The sequence below is a fragment of the Gallus gallus genome, chromosome 3, assembly GCF_016699485.2.
Source record: "Gallus gallus isolate bGalGal1 chromosome 3, bGalGal1.mat.broiler.GRCg7b, whole genome shotgun sequence".
In the NCBI taxonomy this organism is placed as follows: Eukaryota; Metazoa; Chordata; class Aves; order Galliformes; family Phasianidae; genus Gallus; species Gallus gallus.
The window spans coordinates 3,811,183-3,827,499 of NC_052534.1; the positions used below are offsets into that span (position 1 = coordinate 3,811,183).

Sequence of the window (16,317 nt, forward strand, 5' to 3'; positions counted from 1 at the left end):
AATTGTAAACACCAATAACAAGTTACACCGGTACTGAATGAAAGCACTTCAATACCTATTCTGCATCAGGTAATATGCATGAAGATAAATCTTCAGAACAATTAACTTAACCAGCCTTGCACTTCATTCCAACTGTGCACTCAGCAAGCCTTACTTTCCAGGTAATAGGGGCTGCTCACAAAAATCATAAACATTAACTTCTCAGAAACAGAAATTGATCACAAGAGAACTAAAGATGCTCAAAAGAAACTCAAATATAACTCCTGGATTTTCCTGAAAGCTTATGTGATTTTACAGACTCCCAAAAATTACTGAACAAAATGCAGGTACACAAATGGGAAAAAATAACAAACATCACCAAATCTCTCACAACCAAGTTTTTTTTTTTTTTCTCAGCTACAGCACATAATTGTATAAACAGTCATGGTAAAGCACTCTTTAAGAGTGCAGTAATACAAAAAAAAAAAAGGTAATTCCTATCAGTGCACTTCCATAATAGATTAAATGATGACATGCTTCATAATTCTTAAATAATCCACAACGAGGAGGCTTTTCAAAACTGCAGCACAGAAGGTATGTAATCTGTGCTTTGTTCAGCAGCTCAGGGAAAAATAAGCCTAAACTATGAAAATTAAATAGATGGCACAGAAGCATCAATGTGAAAGCACTGAATGAAGACACTGTGTGTAGATCAGCCAGGGCATAACTGGGACTCGCACCAACACAGCATACTGAAGAGGGAAAGGCAAACCAGTAGGCATTAGGGCTGCTCAAGAAGGGAATAATAAAAGGGAAAAATCTAGCATCAAGATATTCCCAGCCTCACCAAAAAGCAGCAAAGAGGACTTGCATGCCCGCACCTGGGACAATCTCTACACTATACATTACCAAGCTGAAGCTAGGAAAAGTTGTTCTGTGAATGTCACCAAATCCAGCAGGCTTGAAACGGAAGTAAGCAGACAATGGCTGGGATGCATCTGGGCAAGGAAGCTATGAACGTGGTATGCAGCCATGGGATGGGGCTTCCTGACTGGTTTGGGAGAGTGGAAGTCAATCAGCACCGTGAGAGAGCTACACCTTCAGAGAGCTTCCTTACTTCCAGCAGCAGGGAGGGCAGCTATCACAGCCCCAGGTCACCTCTTCTGTACGCTGAGGTCAATGACAACACAGAAGCGACCTTCTGAACCAGAAACCTAAGTGCAAACCCAATGGTGTTTTAAAGGAGTGTTAATCAACACAGAAAGTTCTCATTGCCCTTTCTCGAAAGGCATTCCAAAAGAAGCATTAAAAATTATTACAACAATAAAATCTTCTATATGAAGAGAGAGAAGAGATTGGGGCTATTTACTTTAAGATGAACAGTGAAGGGCAGGGTTAATATATTGGATTATGACTAACATGGGCCAACTACTCATTCTACATAATGCAAAAACAAGGTTTCCTGAAATCAGAGACAAGTAACTGAAAAAAGAAATATTTTTTTAACCACGGTACGAAGTTTCTTTCTAGGATTTATCACATTATACTGGCATGACAAAGCTTATAAAGATTCAAAGAGGAGTAAACACTCCATTAATATTGATATCAATAAAGGATTAAAGATTTTTCCAAAGAACAGACTCGCATTTCAAGTTGCACGTTTATCTATTGAAATGAACTTTTCTAAGAACTGCACATGCTGGCTTTCTTCCCTTTGCTGCAATGCAATGAGTGAAAGCCAAACCAGGCAGTAAGAAAGAAAAAATAAAGCATGCTGCTGCTGCTACATCCCTACTTCAGGTTAAGCTCTAATAGTGCTTCCAAAAATATTGAGAGAAGTTCCAAGGAATATTTAAATGAAGATGTGCTAGTGCAACCTGAACTTGGGCTTTTTAAATAGCCCCTTTTAAAACGATCGTAGTCTATGTTTTGCTATCTCAGATGAAGCTGCTTGGATCCCTGAATGGGAATAGGAGGAAAACAGTACACTAGGATAAGGCTGTTCCAGTTTTAATTCAAAGTGCACTTCAGAGAAGTAAAAGTAATCACAGCTGAATCATAGACAGCCACACAACATTGTGTCAGCATCAAAAAGGGGCTTAGAACACCTCACCTGTTTCCTCTCCTCCCTTACTCTAGCAAGTTCAAAAAGAAAAAAAACCACCTGCAGCTGCATGAACACCCTGCCAAATGCTTTTAAAGAATACTACTTCTCTTAGCAAGAGGACAGAACACTTCTTTCCCAGTAAAAGGTTTTTACTTTCAGCTCTCTGAAATCTGACTCCATCTATCAATGGCATATCATCTTCCCTTTTTTAACCTAAGATCACTTCCAATCCATATTACCTTGCAATATCCCATATTATTCCTCAGTAAAGTGACACAAAAACAATTATATTTCAATTACTCAAGGTGATGAAACGCTCCTTGAATTTTACTTCACCGACCCAGAAGGAAGTTCAACGTTTTTCAGCTCTGAAAGCAAATGAACCAGATCTGTTTATGTACAAAACTATTAAAAGACCTAAGCGATGAAACGGTTTGCTGGAAGAAGCTGTTCTTCTTCCCACTATTCAAGTATTGCCACTTAATTGTTTAGTAAATAGAACCGATAGCGACTCGTTGTAGATCTATTTCAGCCCAAACAGTTCAAACAAGGTAATTTGTTTTACCAGGAGATAGTCAGTGACACCTCTGTTGATGAAACCAGGGTGATAAGGAGGAGTAAAACTAGCTATGGTTACTTAGGGCAATCACACCAGCAAGATTAGAAACATATCCTAAAATAACTTCAAGGAAATGCATAAGAACTTTTTAAGTAATAAAACTATATTTTACTAAGGCTTTTATAACAAAGTCTTGATGAAAACTCGAGTTACAACTCGAGTCCTTTTCCTGACCTAACCTAGATAATGTTAATGAGAACTCCAAACATTGCCACTTAGGGCGCTGTAAAATAGGGGATGAAGTTAGACCAACATCTTGATGTGCAAAATAGACACACAAAACCAGTTTAGCAACCCCCGTAGTAACAGTAAGTACTATATTAATAAGTCTTCTACAAAGTTACTTCCATCTTCTCAATCAGCTCTGAACTTGAAGCTTTCACGTGAGCTTCAAACTCGTTGAATTCATTTAAGAACGTCTGATTTCGTAGAAGAGCTCTTTTTTGTCGTTCATTTACTTCTTCCAAGTACTTTTTCAGCTTCACATATTTTAGTTTCATTCTACAGGGCGAAAAAGAAACCGTACTTAAACAGTAGGAAATTAAAATCAACGCATCTGTTACAACCAGTTTTCTTCAGACACATACAGAATTCTGGCAAACGGACTCCCTGACAGCCCAAAACTACATTATACAACAAGCTGTATAACCTACAGTTTAAACACAACTTTTGCTGTTCAAAAGGATAAATATATATTTAAATTGTTGCAAGTTTGTCTGGCATTAATGCAATATACATGTCTAATATGAAAGTAATGTTTAGAAGAATGCATACTGTGAGTCAAACTGTGAATTAAGGCTGCCAACCTAAATCCATGTTGCACCAGATGGGGCATCTCACTCCAAGCCTTCCTTCTTTCATTGCGCTGGTACTACCTGCTCTGCACCCACATAGCAAATCGGGCCAAGAGCAATCCAGGTGAAAATCCACCTAAATCATTTATCACCCACCCAAACAAACAGATTCACTTGCAGCCAGACCTATTTTCTTGTCTGATCACAAGGCAGCTGGATGAGTATTAACATCTACAAAGGGAAAGTGTAAGCAGGGGCAGCTTACATTTCGTTCAGACTCAATCTGCCTACAGTCCAGCTTAAACTGGTTGTGAACTTGCAATCTAGACCCCCCTTCCACTCCAAAAACTACCAATTTTTTGAGAAAAACTCCAGTTCAAAATCCATGGGATTAAAATAGATTTTTTAAAACCTCTGAAAATGAAGCACCTTATGTAGCCTCACCTGCTCACACTTTTTTCTTGAATTTAGATTCTGATGTCTTAATCTGAAGACCCCGAGAGATTCTGCCATGATCGCACCTACTCCTCTTTCATTTGAGCTACAATTGAAAAGCCCCTTCTATGAGCTTTATAAAACTCATTTGAGGAAAAAATAAAAGACCCCACAGCACTGTAAACAAGAATGCCTGAAATTGTGCTCCTCTCTAGAATCCCAGATGCCTGTCCCAGAATCTTAGGGGACCTCCATCCATGGAGATACCACAGTCACTGTTTCAGAGAAACAACATGTCCCTTTCATAGTGTTTCCCTTTAAAACTAGATCTACGTTTCAATACTTCTCAAGCTCATAACCCCCTCAGAACTACACAGGATACAGGAGAGCTAGGATCTTTTGATGCTCATATGCTCACTGGAGAGCTATCAGTTCCAGAAACTGCTACCCTTCTAAGCTGCTCGGGATAGGAATTTCATGGCTTACGTATAAAAAAAAAGAGAGGAAAAAAGGAGAAGCTTTGAGATAAACACAATTATTAAGAGACGCAAACACACTAAATTGAGTTGAATGGGTAATGTGGGACACGTTTACAATTTTAATGGCTTAGTCTTTCTCAAAAGGGCTGTCACCAGCAATGCTTAAAACCTGCCACATGTTATACAACTGTATCCAGATAAGGCACCTGAGTTTCTGAACAACCAGTCCAGATGCACAGCTAGCATGCTACAGGGCTTTTTAAGCTTTTTTGTTTTTGTTTTGTTTTTTAAATTCCAGACTTCATGTGTAACTTACATTAAATAGATAATGCAGAAACAATCCAGGAGGCAAAATTACAACCCAGAATATCCTTTAGCACTTCCTAGAACTTTCAGGCATCCTGTGACATGATAACTGTAGCACAGAGCACGAGGAAGGAAACACTTTCTACAGTTGTGAAACTGACTTCACACACACTGCACAAAACTAACATGCACGCCAGTTATTAAGATAGTAACATTCAGTATTAACAGAATAAAGTAGCTATGTTATCATAAGTTATTTCACCAGTATCTTCAAGGCATGAATCTTCTGTTGCACTTAAAATATGAATATAAAGACAGTGATAGAAGTCCTTTGAGTGACATTCTACAAGCTCTCCATGATACTGAAGTCTTTGTAGCTAAAATAAAACAACCAATGAAAAGTTTTCAAATCAGGCTTACAGGTACGCATCAGAACTTTTGTATTCCATCAGCTTCCTTTCCAATTCTAGCCTTCTGGTTTCACTAGAAGAAAACATACAATACATGATAAGACACAATTATTTCATAATTTAAATACCCAAAACACACATGGGCATAGGCCCATGGGGAGGGCTGGGCTGCTTAAGAAAAATACCTCTTTTCAGGAGAAAATAACAACAGTGATAATATTACTTAATAACCACAAACCATTTCTGAAGGCAAGAAAACATTCCAAGAGCAAAAATAATAATAATAAAAAACAACTGGTAAGTCAAGGGCTTCCAGTAAACTCACTTTATAAACCCTGCAACAATCAAAGCAAGATCCTTAAGTCTTTCTTTTTTTTTTTTATTACTAAAAATGATCACAAATTTGTACTGGCTAGGAAGACTGTGCACGTGAGAGTGATATGGACAAAACTGTATGCACCCACGTGGCTAAGCATGCTTTTCCATGTGTCTGTGCTCCCTCCGAATGAGTTCATGTCACAGTCACACACACTCCCAGCTGCCCTGCACAGAGGAAAGCAAGGAAAGCCTTCCTCCTCCGCAGCCTGTGAGATCAAGGCATCCATTTTACCCATCTGATCCTGCCACTGTCTGAAGCAAGATTACGTTTTCATGTCATGTATGCAATTTAAAAGCCACGCTTCATCTGGGATCTCATCCTTTCAATTTCCTTTTACATGATGGACAGCTAAGCAAAAACAGATTTCAAGATCTTGTTTTTACACTTCTAGAAGTAATTTTCATGACTCAATGAAGAACACTGCGATATCCTGATGGATGTGAAAGTCAGCAGATGCCATTGGCATCTCTCCTATTTCTCATTCTCCAGTACCACAGGCAGCACGTCGTTACTTCATGAAAGATTGCTTCCTTTCTCCCAGCGTGCTTTGCCAAGCATCCCACTCACCAGTCTGTCCTGCAGATACACCAGTAGCACCTGAGTATATAATTCAGATCTTTGCTAGAAGGAAGATAAAGAAATATAAAAACCTGTCACGTGAGAGCCTCTCAGCATTTGAGTATCAGCATTCCAAATGCCTGGAATAGCTAACTGCAAGGCTCATGGTGCTTTGCTGAGTTGCTTTGTTCAGGCAATGAAGTGGAAGTCCTAACTGCTTGCCCAGATGCTGGAGATGTTCTAGTGCAACTTTTGGTGTCAGTCGCAGGAGTGAAGCCTGAAGCAACGCAGGGATTATTTTTGGCCACTCTATTACTACATCACCTTTTTACCTGAAGAACAAAGCTCTCAGCCTGGGACTTTCATTCGCATTAGGTTAAAGCAAACAGTAAGTTATAAACTTTCTCCTCAGATGGGCAAAAGTAGCACACTTCTGAACTTTGTAAGGATGCAAGTGGCTCATTTTCCCCTGATTCTAGAGAAAGAGAGTTAGCTCGGGATTTGAAAGCAGAATTAAATCCCCTGTTCAGCTACAAACTCTGCCTAATCTCTGGCATTCCACCAGGCATCGACCTGCAGCGACACCTGATCCTTCACCTCCCATTTGGGCCAGCAGGCCTAAGATGCCTCAATGCTTTCTGCAATGCCAGGCCGCAGCCTCTTTGTGCTTCAGCCCCGCATCCATAATGCAGGAGAACAGCACTACTGGATGACACCCTGTAGAGATAAGTACATAGAGATTCGTGAAGCACTTGGACACGACGCAATCCCCCCAGAGAAGAGAGAAGCGTTCTGGTCTGGCTGCACCAACCTGACACGAAATCAGCTGCTGAGCTCTGCCCCACTGCACCCGTCCTCCCCGGCACCCAAACGCAGCGCTCCGAGCTCCAGCCCCACAGCCCCACGCGCGGCCTGCTCCCCGGGGCGGGGCCCCTCACCTGTCTCGGAGGCACCGCAGGAGGCCGCCAAGCTGCTGGCTGCGGGACGGAGAGACCTCAGGGCACGGCCCGGCCGCCGCTCGGCCCGCTTCGCTCATGCCGCGCTGTTTACGGCCGTGGCCAACGCAACGGCTCCCGCCCTGCCCCGCGCCGCCCGCCCGCCCCGCCCCGGAAGGCCGCGCAGCGCTGTGCGGATGGGTGGGAGTGGAGTCGGTCGGTGATGCGCTGGGTGTAGAGCTGCGGGGTAGAGAGCAGAGCTACAGAATGCATCGAGCTGTGGCTGCCCCGCGAGCGGCACCGAGCCCAGCCCCTCACAGCACCACCCGAACCCCCGTCTGAGAGCTCTGTCTGAGTGCGCCCTGAGCCCCGGCGCTGTGGCCGTGCCTGCCGCCCTGTGGGGCACAGCCCGCGCCCCCACCTGCCCCGTGTTTGCGGGTGACAACAACGTGGGGGCAAGCGTTGGTCTGCCAAAGGGCAGGGAGGCCCCACAGAGGGATCTGGACAGCCTGGATGGATGGGCTGAGCCCAACGGGGTGAGCCTCACCAAGCCCAAGTGCCGGGTGCTGCGCTTTGGCCACAGCAGCCCCACGCAGCGCTGCAGCCTCGGGGCAGTGGCTGGCAAGCTGTGCGGAGGTAAAGGCTGCGGGGCTGTTAGCTGACAGCCGGCTGAACGTGAGCCAGCAGTGTGCCCAGGCGGCCAAGAAGGCCAACGGCACCCCGGCGTGTGTCAGCGGGAGTGCGGCCAGCAGGAGCAGGAGGTGACCGTCCCTCCGCACTGGCACTGCTGAGGCCGCACCTCGAGTGCTGCGCTCAGTGCTGGGCCCTCACTGCGAGAAAGACACTGAGGGCCTGGAGCGTGTCCAGAGAAGGGCAGCGGAGCTGTGAGGGCTCTGGATGCAGAGCTCGTCAGCCCCAGAGCCTCAGGAGAGTGCTGATCCCCCACAGTGGTGACCCCATGCACGGCACCTCTGCTGGCTGTTGTGCCCACGGGGCAGCATTTGTCCGCAGCCTTGAACTCAGGCGACCAAACTTAATTGTACAACACAACACACTGCTGGAGTGGTGCAGCAGTACTAATAACAGTCCCCAAATTAGCTTCTGTCACTTGAATAACCATAACTGCTGTCTGGCTTAGCCTCTGCGTATCCGCTATAAATAAATGGCTCAATAAGATACGGAAGGCTTTAGCTGGTGTAAGAGCTTGTCTACTCAAGAAAATACATATGCAAAGGATTTTCAGATTTGGGAGCCTTTTATTATTGAATTCACATGAAACGCTCTCATAATAAAAGATGTACTGTTCTTTCTCGCTCTTCTGTTTATTGAAAGCAAGTACGTGTTGCTGAGACCTCACCACAGCACCATTTCACATCTTTGCAAGAGACAACAGACAAAATGTAGGTCTGGCCTTGCACAGATTTCCAAAGCTGGATAGTTTTACCCCCAGGATGTGGGTGGAAGCCACCCTGCCTCAGCCACCGCTTCTCAGTGCGGGGTCTCACCACTCCAATTGGAGCAGCTTCTTGGCTGCTTGGAAATAAAAAGGTTTTCATAGCAGCTTCATAGTCAAATTGCTTTTTTTTTTTAAAAAAAGATGTCCCTGGTAAGAGCTCGTATTGCTAATATCTACGTCAAAGTAAATAATCTCCCCTCTGACACTGAGGTGAGACACTAAAAACTTGTTATTTACAAATGTCAGCAATGAAACACCCTGTCAGCCTGACACATACTTTGAATGCATCGCTGATTGTCAGTGCAGAAAACTGTCAAATGCTACATGGCATTTGAACAAGAAAACACTTTCACATACTACAATTTTGTTATTTTTCAAAACAGGCAAAGAATTTGGCTTTGTCAAGCCCGTACCGGTGACATACCAGGCTTGGTTCTGGAAGACTAAACTGCTTTTGAAAATATTTGTGCTTGCTAAAATAATATCAAAACTTTCAAACACTTCTACTGCCATCGGCAGCTGTGAACGTATATTATATTTACATACTGGAAAAATGTTATTCCCCAACCAAGATTTCCAGGTCTCAGCTGAAGGGAATCAGCAGTCCAGAACAGGAGGTGGGACCTGTAGGACCGCATGGTTTGTCTTACAGATCGTGCCAGCCCTGGTGATATTCTGACTGTGACCCAACGCCAAGCCAACGTGAGGCCAGGGGTCCTGAGGAGCTGTCGCCCTGCCCCTCCAATGTATTTCCCATCTTATGCCCCCCGACCATTTATTCTGTGGGTGCAGGGTGTACTTGCGTCCTCTGAGGCTTTATAAGCCAGGTCTGTGATGTGATCCTCCGTGCTGACACTGATGGGCTCGTAATTGACTGAAGAATAATCTTATTACTCACATCCCTGATAACTAACGTCAGTACCCCGTCCCTGAAAGCCTACAAAGAGAAGTGTTTTGTTTGTGCTCTCCCTTTAGTACTTAACACTTCTTTTAGATTGTTTTAATTTAATTTTAATGTAATCTGATAAGAGCTGTAAAACTGTCAAAGAAATCTGTCTCGTTCTGTCTTATTAAATGCACTTTGAATGAAATGATGTTTTTTTTTCCCCCAATAGCTGCCAAATGAAGGTATCTCTCAATTCAAACGCAGGGATTGATGTGCACTAATCTTACAGCTTTATCCATCATTTTTAATTTAGGAAGGAAGCCATGTGTGCTTTTAGCATCCCGCTTTCCCCCGGAGATTTAGCAGCACCCTGAAAGGTGCAGGCTATTCCTCACCACAGCAATCATCTGGCTGTGGGATCCCAGTTCTTCACCACCATTTTGTCAGTTCAGTCAAAGCGCAGCAGCCCAGAGGTTTTGTTTGATTTCACTGCAAGGGGATTTGCAGAAAGCCAGCGATGTTCTGAAAAGAGATTTTTCCTCTGCGCTCTGCCTTGGTTTCTGGAGCAACTGTACGTTTGGCTGAAGCTTGCCCACAAGCCAGGACAGAACTGAATATATTTGCTATTTTTTTTTTTTCAATTAGATTTATAATGCAGGCCCTGGTAGCCATGTAAAAGGCATACAAAAATTTGCATAATGCCCATATACGTCTTTTTGTTAATGAATCAAGTCCCAAATGAAGAGCACTAATAATACATTAGTAATCAAAGAGCAAATAACACCAGCAAACATATCTCGGCAGAGCAGTTGTGTGGATCCATTTCTGACTGCCAGTGTCAACGCGTGGAAGCGGTAATTAACATGTTGAATTTAATGTTTAAATTTTAATAAATTTAAATGTAATAAAACGCTTTTATTGAACGTTGCAGTTCCTTGAAACCTATTATTCCCCACGTCTGATGCATAAATAGAAAAGACATTGCCTTACTCAAGAGCACAGTGTTTGCTGCCAGCAGGACAGGTGAAATGAGTTCCTCCAGCAAGAACTTGTTAACGCAGGAGCCACTGATAACAGCTGATTTAATACCAAACTTAAGAACAAGAATACAGTGTTTAAAGCCATACAGTGTTTATTGAGAATGTAAGGGCCTTATCCAGAGCCTGTTGAAATCATTGAAAGTCTCTAGTAATGTTGTTGTCAGTGGACCAGAAGGGATCCTGTACGCCCAGCCCTTCTCTGGCTGCTCCAAGGCCATGAGTCTGAGAGGGTATCGGGGAGATCTGGGGTCTCAGTGATTCACGGTCACTGCTGTTTGAGATGTAGACGCGAGGAATTAACCAGCAGCTTCTAGTCTCCATTGAAGTGGCTGCTGTTGTCTGAAGAGGGACAAGTAGATTGACAGTGCTGAGCTCCCCCGTCCCTGGAGAAATAAGAGCTGAATTTAGGTTTTCAGAGATGTGAGACGCGAGGCTGAATTTGAGCCGGACCACTCAGAGGAAGCCATCAAAGGGCTTGAGTCCTGTCTTACCTTAAATCATCTGCCTGCTTTACACCACGGAGTGCCCCGTGCAACCGCTGCTTTAACTTCTGTGGCTCCAACTGAAACAATGCTGATGTCCTTCTGTGCAGATCTTACACCACTTTGGGTCATTACAGGAGGACAGGAGACTGCACCTGAGAGTGTTCATATGCATGGGAGCACCCTGCCTCTTTCAGAGCCCGCTCCTTGGTGCCAAGGCGAGTTGGTACTGCGTTGTTGCCCAGATCCTCTCTCTGCAAAACAGCAGTGCGACGATCACGTTTCCCTCCTGCCTACTGCCTGTCCCACTTTTACTCCACAAATCATGAAAAATTGAAAGGAGGATATAAAACAAGCAAGAAATTCTTTCAACCGAACATGATAACATTTCCCTTTTAGCACTGCATTTGAGAGCGATCTGTTCTGAAGAGTTGCTTTCGATGCTGGCAAGGATGAGGCATTTAGGTAAGGTGAAAAGACTGAAGATCCAAAACTGCCGGCTCAAAGGGAGAATGCCTGGCCCATTGTCTGGTGTGATTAATGAAGCCTTTTGCATAGCGAGATAATGCGATGTGTGCTGAGTATGGAATGCTACTGCACAGCAGAAATATCAGCAGTATGAATAATATTCGGAGCGATAACGACATCAATAAGCTAATCTATGTATTACTGGATTCGGCTCCAAAATGCCTCAAATGATATTTGTTTATTTCGTAATTGCCAGCCACTTTGATGCACTTGTCGTCAGGTTCAACAAGTGCTCCAAGCTACAAGGGCTTGAAACAAAGGGAGGCATTTGGATGAGGTTTGCAGTTTGGTGGCGTTTGGGATGATGGAGGTGAAGTTCTGTGGCTGCTCCTCACCACTGCCCCGGGCAGCGAGGTGCTGCTCTCTGCATGGGTTTACAAACACAGCCTCTCTCTGGAGGACTGCCGTAAACCAAAATACTTAAACCCTCTTAAAAGACGTTGGTATTTCAGCATGAGCGTTTGGGAGTCATTGGCGACTTTAAGACAAAAAGCGAGCACATCAGCAAGCAGCATACATGGCAGATGATTACGTTCCCTGGTGCTGGAGTGATGTTCAGATCAGAACTGCATTCCGGTGATGGTGTGGTCACTGTCTCTCCCCATTCTGTTTTTCCTTCTGCACGAGGTGTGGAACTGTGTGTGTGGACCCTATGAATTGCTAGAGCAGCAGAGCAGGTCTGAATGTCACTTGGGGTGACAACTCTATGCCATCTCTCTAACTTCTGTCTTTGAAATCTAGCTTTGAGAAGACATGGCATTTTTTACTCTCACGCTGGTTTTCTGTGATTTATTATTTTTCCTCTCCGTCCTGTGTAGAATATTATTCCTGGGATGAATGAAATGATCCGTACGTATAAAGCACTCATTCATTCGAAAAGCAGAACGAGCGTAGGGCTGTTAAATTAATTAAACTGTGTCTGCTCAGAGCTCAGCATCACCGGGCCCTGCCTTCTGCACTCCATTTTCTGGCGTGCAATGGTAAAAAATCACACCAAATCTCAACAGGAACCCGAAGCAGAGGCCCTCAAAAAACCTTGAGAACAGACTGAAAATATTCCAATGGTGTGTTCAGGGCTGAGACTAATTTCAGAGTACTCTCCAAGTAGTAGAAGGGGTAACCAGATAGGATGTGTGAATAGCAAGGGTCTGCCTCGCTGGGCTGACTTATGAGCTTAAAGTCCAACGTGCTTTGCCTGGGGGTAGATGTGCACAGCGCTGGTGCTGATGGGGACACTCATGTCCAACAGCAGCGGTGCAGCAAACTTTACAAGGAGCAAGCCTTTGTTCTCCCTCAATACATAAAACCCTGCTCCCCTTTTTTGGCTTTTTTTTTTCTTTCTTTTTTCTTTTTTTGCAGAAAAATGAACACAGATCTCACGTGCAACAGCCACTGTCTGGCTTATCCCGAGCCCCTTTTCTCAGATCCTACGGATTACATCCCTGTTTGTTATTTCCAAAACTGACTTAAAAGGGATAGTGAGCGTTTCACGACCCTACACATTTTCCTACAGGAATTGTGGATTCATTTATTTATTTTTCAATAAAAGGAAGCATGGCATCAAACAAACAAACAAACAAACAAGTTCAAGGCAACTTCATAACCTCTTCGGGGCAAAACCCCGACGGTTTAATCACAATTGTGCGACCATTCATAGGAGAGATAGGAAGCTGGAAACCTCGCAGTGCCCCGGGCAATCTCCCCGGCACCGCGGGACCCCCATCGGCACCCCCAGGGCTGCTTTCTGCAGCAGAGGACAAGCGGAACGGGTGCTGAGCCGGGCAAAGGCTTTTTCTTTAAGCATTGACTAAAAGCAATTGACTAAAAAAGGAGAGAGAGAAGGAAAAGGGAAAGAAATAAATAAGGAAAAGAAAAGCAATCAAACCACTCCCTCTCAGCCCCGAACAAGAGACCAGAAGGAAAAAAAAAGAAAAGAAAAAAAAGAAAAAGAGAAAGAGAAAGAAAAGAAAGGAAAAGGAAAAGGAAAGAAAGAAAGAAAGAAAGCAAAAAAGCATCCACCCGAAAATCGACGCGAGGGTAATTTTCGGGAGCGACGGCAAAACCGCCTCCCGCACCTCCGGTACTAAAGGCTCTCGGGGTAGCAGAGCCGCGAGCATTTTAATCCCATCTGTTGTAATGGTGATTACCGAAAGAGGAAAGAAACCAACGAAGGAAACCCCCCGAGCCGCGGGCGGGGGCTGAGGCGGTGCGGCGCGGGCAGAGCGGGCTCGGCAGCGCCGGGGCAGCGGCTCAGGTAGGTCCCGCTCGCTTCTCTCCTCCTCTTTCCTGGGAACCACGTTCAACGTTTTGTTTGTTTGTTTGTTTTGATTTTTTGTTTTTTTCTCCTTCCCCCCCCCTCCTCTTCTGCTTCCCTTCACCACCACCCCCTCTTTTGTTTTTTTTTTTATTTTATTTTAATTTCCTTTCTCCGACATTTACCCGCAGCGATTTCATTCGGGCGTCTTTTAGCTTTCGGGTAGAGCGGTCGGGGAGCGAGCCGCAGCGAACGCAGCCAGCAAAAGGGATGCTCTCACTCCTTTAAACCCCGACTATTTCCCCGAGGCAACGTGCTGCTGGGCAGAGACGTTGCGGGAAAGGACGAGCACCTTAACCCTGCTGCTTTTCGGCTGTTCTCGCAACGGGCGCATGGCTGGGATGGGGGAACGGAGCCCAGGGGCTGCTCTCCTCGACCCTCCCCGCCGCTTACCTGGGCACCGCAGCAGCGCCGGGGCCGTGTCCGTCTGCAGGAGGAGCTCGGGCTGCCTGGGGGAGCCGCAGGATCCCTTCGGTAACGAGCGAATAGTAGCAAAAAAAAACCAACAACAAAATAGTTAGGATGCTGCTCAAGCCTCCCTGCGCATCCCACCCGGGCGGTGGGGATGAGCACCTCGCGGTTTTCACGCTGGGGACCCCCCGGGCATCACCCCCGGCCCCCCCTCGCCCCGTGCCTGCAGCCCCCGGTTAGGCCGGGACCGGGCTGTAATGGCGATATCATCAGGAGCCAATTACCTTTTCAGAGCGTTCGCTTCTCCTCACGGACACTGTTATTTGAGAAATAGGATCATTTGATTTCATATTGCACTAAATAACACCCAGCCGTCTCAAATTGCCAGCTTCTTAAAAGCCACCCATTGGAATAAATTGCAGAGCGACTCCTTTGGCTCTGGCTTCTTCTTCTCCTTCTCTTTTTCCCCCCCCCCCCCCCCCCCCCCCCCCCCCCCTCCTCCCCTTTTTTTTTTTTCCTAGTTTTGTTTTGTTTTGTTTTGTTTTGTTTTATTCCCCCACCCCCCTTCCCTAAGTAAGCCGGGCAGCAGAGCGCCGGGCCCGGTAATTCCTTCTCGGATTGCTAAACCCGACGTGCGCTGCTTTGTGCCCATTCTTTCTTCCTTCCCTCTTTCCTTTCCCGATGCCACTTTCTTTTTCTTTTTTTTCCTTCCTTTTTTTTTTTCAATTTTCCCTTTTTTTCTTCTTTTATTTCCCCCTTATTTCTATTTTTTAAAAATATTTTTGGACCTTTCCTTTCTGTTACCCTTCGCTCATTAAATGTGAGATAAACGAAACCAGCCGGGAAGGAGAGGCAGCACAGGCCGGGACGCTGGGATTGCTTTATTACCCTTAGGATTTTCCTTCCTTAAAGCCAGTTTATTATCGTTCTGCTCGAACGGAAGCTTCGGGAGTCCCCGGCTGGACTTCCCCCGGGGCGAACCGGCCGCAGGAAAGCCGGGCTTCCCCTGCCCAGGGCGAAGGCAGCCAGCCCTTCTCCCCTCCCCCCGCAGCCCCTTCCCGTTCCCCGGACTCGCATCCCGAGCGCCTTCTCCTCCGGCAGCCGCTAATCAAGTAATTTCCCGATCCCAGCCCCATCAAATTGCTCTTTAGCTGTTGAACTGTGGAGTTTTGCTCCTCTTTTCTCATGCTAATCAAGCCCATTCAGCGTCTCTCTGTGAGGCTATTTGTAGTGGAATAAATCTCCTTGTTTGCCTGCTGCATGATTAATTGATATTGTTGTATGGCTTTTGTTTGGGCTGCGGAGAGCTGAAAGGCAGCGCATATTGGATGTGACGAAAGGAGCTCGAAACATCATTTCGCTGCTGAGGTCTTTCAGAGGTCGGGGGGGAGACCGCTCGCATTATTCGTCCTATTTATTTATCCGTATTAGAAAATATGATGAAAGAATAAGGAGCGGAGTCTTTTTTAAGCATTGACTAAACGGCGCGTACACAACCCCAATTAAGAAAAAAAGTGCCGAAGACGAGGCCTTTTCTCCATCTTAGAAAAATAGCTCTTCTTAACGAGGACCAATTAAATCGTCCTTCATTCTACCTGGGATCTCACAATGGACTCACCGACGGATCGCCGTTCTCCTTCGCCGTTAATTACGGCGGCTCCAGCGCCGCTCCCCCCTGGGATGCGATGCCCAACCCGGGCACCAAAGCCGCCCTGCCCGGCGTCTCCCACCGCACCGAAGGCCTCTTTCGGTCCCATCCCCTTCCATTGCCAACGTGTGGAGCTATTTGGGCCGGCCTCTGTTCCCAGCTCCCCCCCCCCCCCCCCCCTCTATTTTATTTTAGAAACAGCTCTGTGCTCCCTGAGGACGTTGCTACAACCAGGGGATTCAATTAAACCATCCCAGCGCTTGGCTTCTCCCACTGATGGCTTTTTTGGGGGGGTTGTTTTGTGTTGTTTTTTTTTTTTTTTCTTTCCCAAATATTTCCTTTCCCAAGTTCCTTTTCAAAAAGAAAGAAAAATAGAACAGAAAAAAAGAAAAAGCAGGGAGAGGGGGGAAAAGAAAGAAACTGTTCTCCTTTCTTTTCCCTGTATGCAGGGTAATTGATAGGCTCTATCAGAGGTCAGGATTTGCATAAGAATTAAGAGCAGTAAATTAATTTAATATTCCATGCACATCTCCAATTATTCCTGCAGACCT

At 45.4% G+C, this 16,317-nt stretch overlaps 1 protein-coding gene across 9 annotated transcripts in view; it reads right to left on the reverse strand.

The window, feature by feature from the left end:
- Nucleotides 1-15,880, reverse strand: part of KIZ (kizuna centrosomal protein) — a 49,460-nt gene extending 33,580 nt beyond the window's left edge. For 2 of the 9 annotated variants that reach the window (NM_001006394.2, XM_015283363.4), the window contains exons 1-3: nt 7,005-7,151; nt 5,140-5,202; nt 3,053-3,206 (exon numbers count right to left, since the gene is read on the reverse strand). In NM_001006394.2, coding sequence (NP_001006394.1) covers nt 3,053-3,206; nt 5,140-5,202; nt 7,005-7,102 — 315 coding nt within the window. In that variant the 5' untranslated portion in view covers nt 7,103-7,151. Of the gene's footprint in view, nt 1-2,325; nt 3,207-5,139; nt 5,203-7,004; nt 7,152-14,100; nt 14,177-14,402; nt 14,440-14,906; nt 15,319-15,736 lie in introns of those variants that run through there. The other 7 variants (XM_046938691.1, XM_040697003.2, XM_046938690.1 and 4 more) reach the window with 6 other exon arrangements.
- Nucleotides 15,881-16,317: the final 437 nt, after the last annotated feature.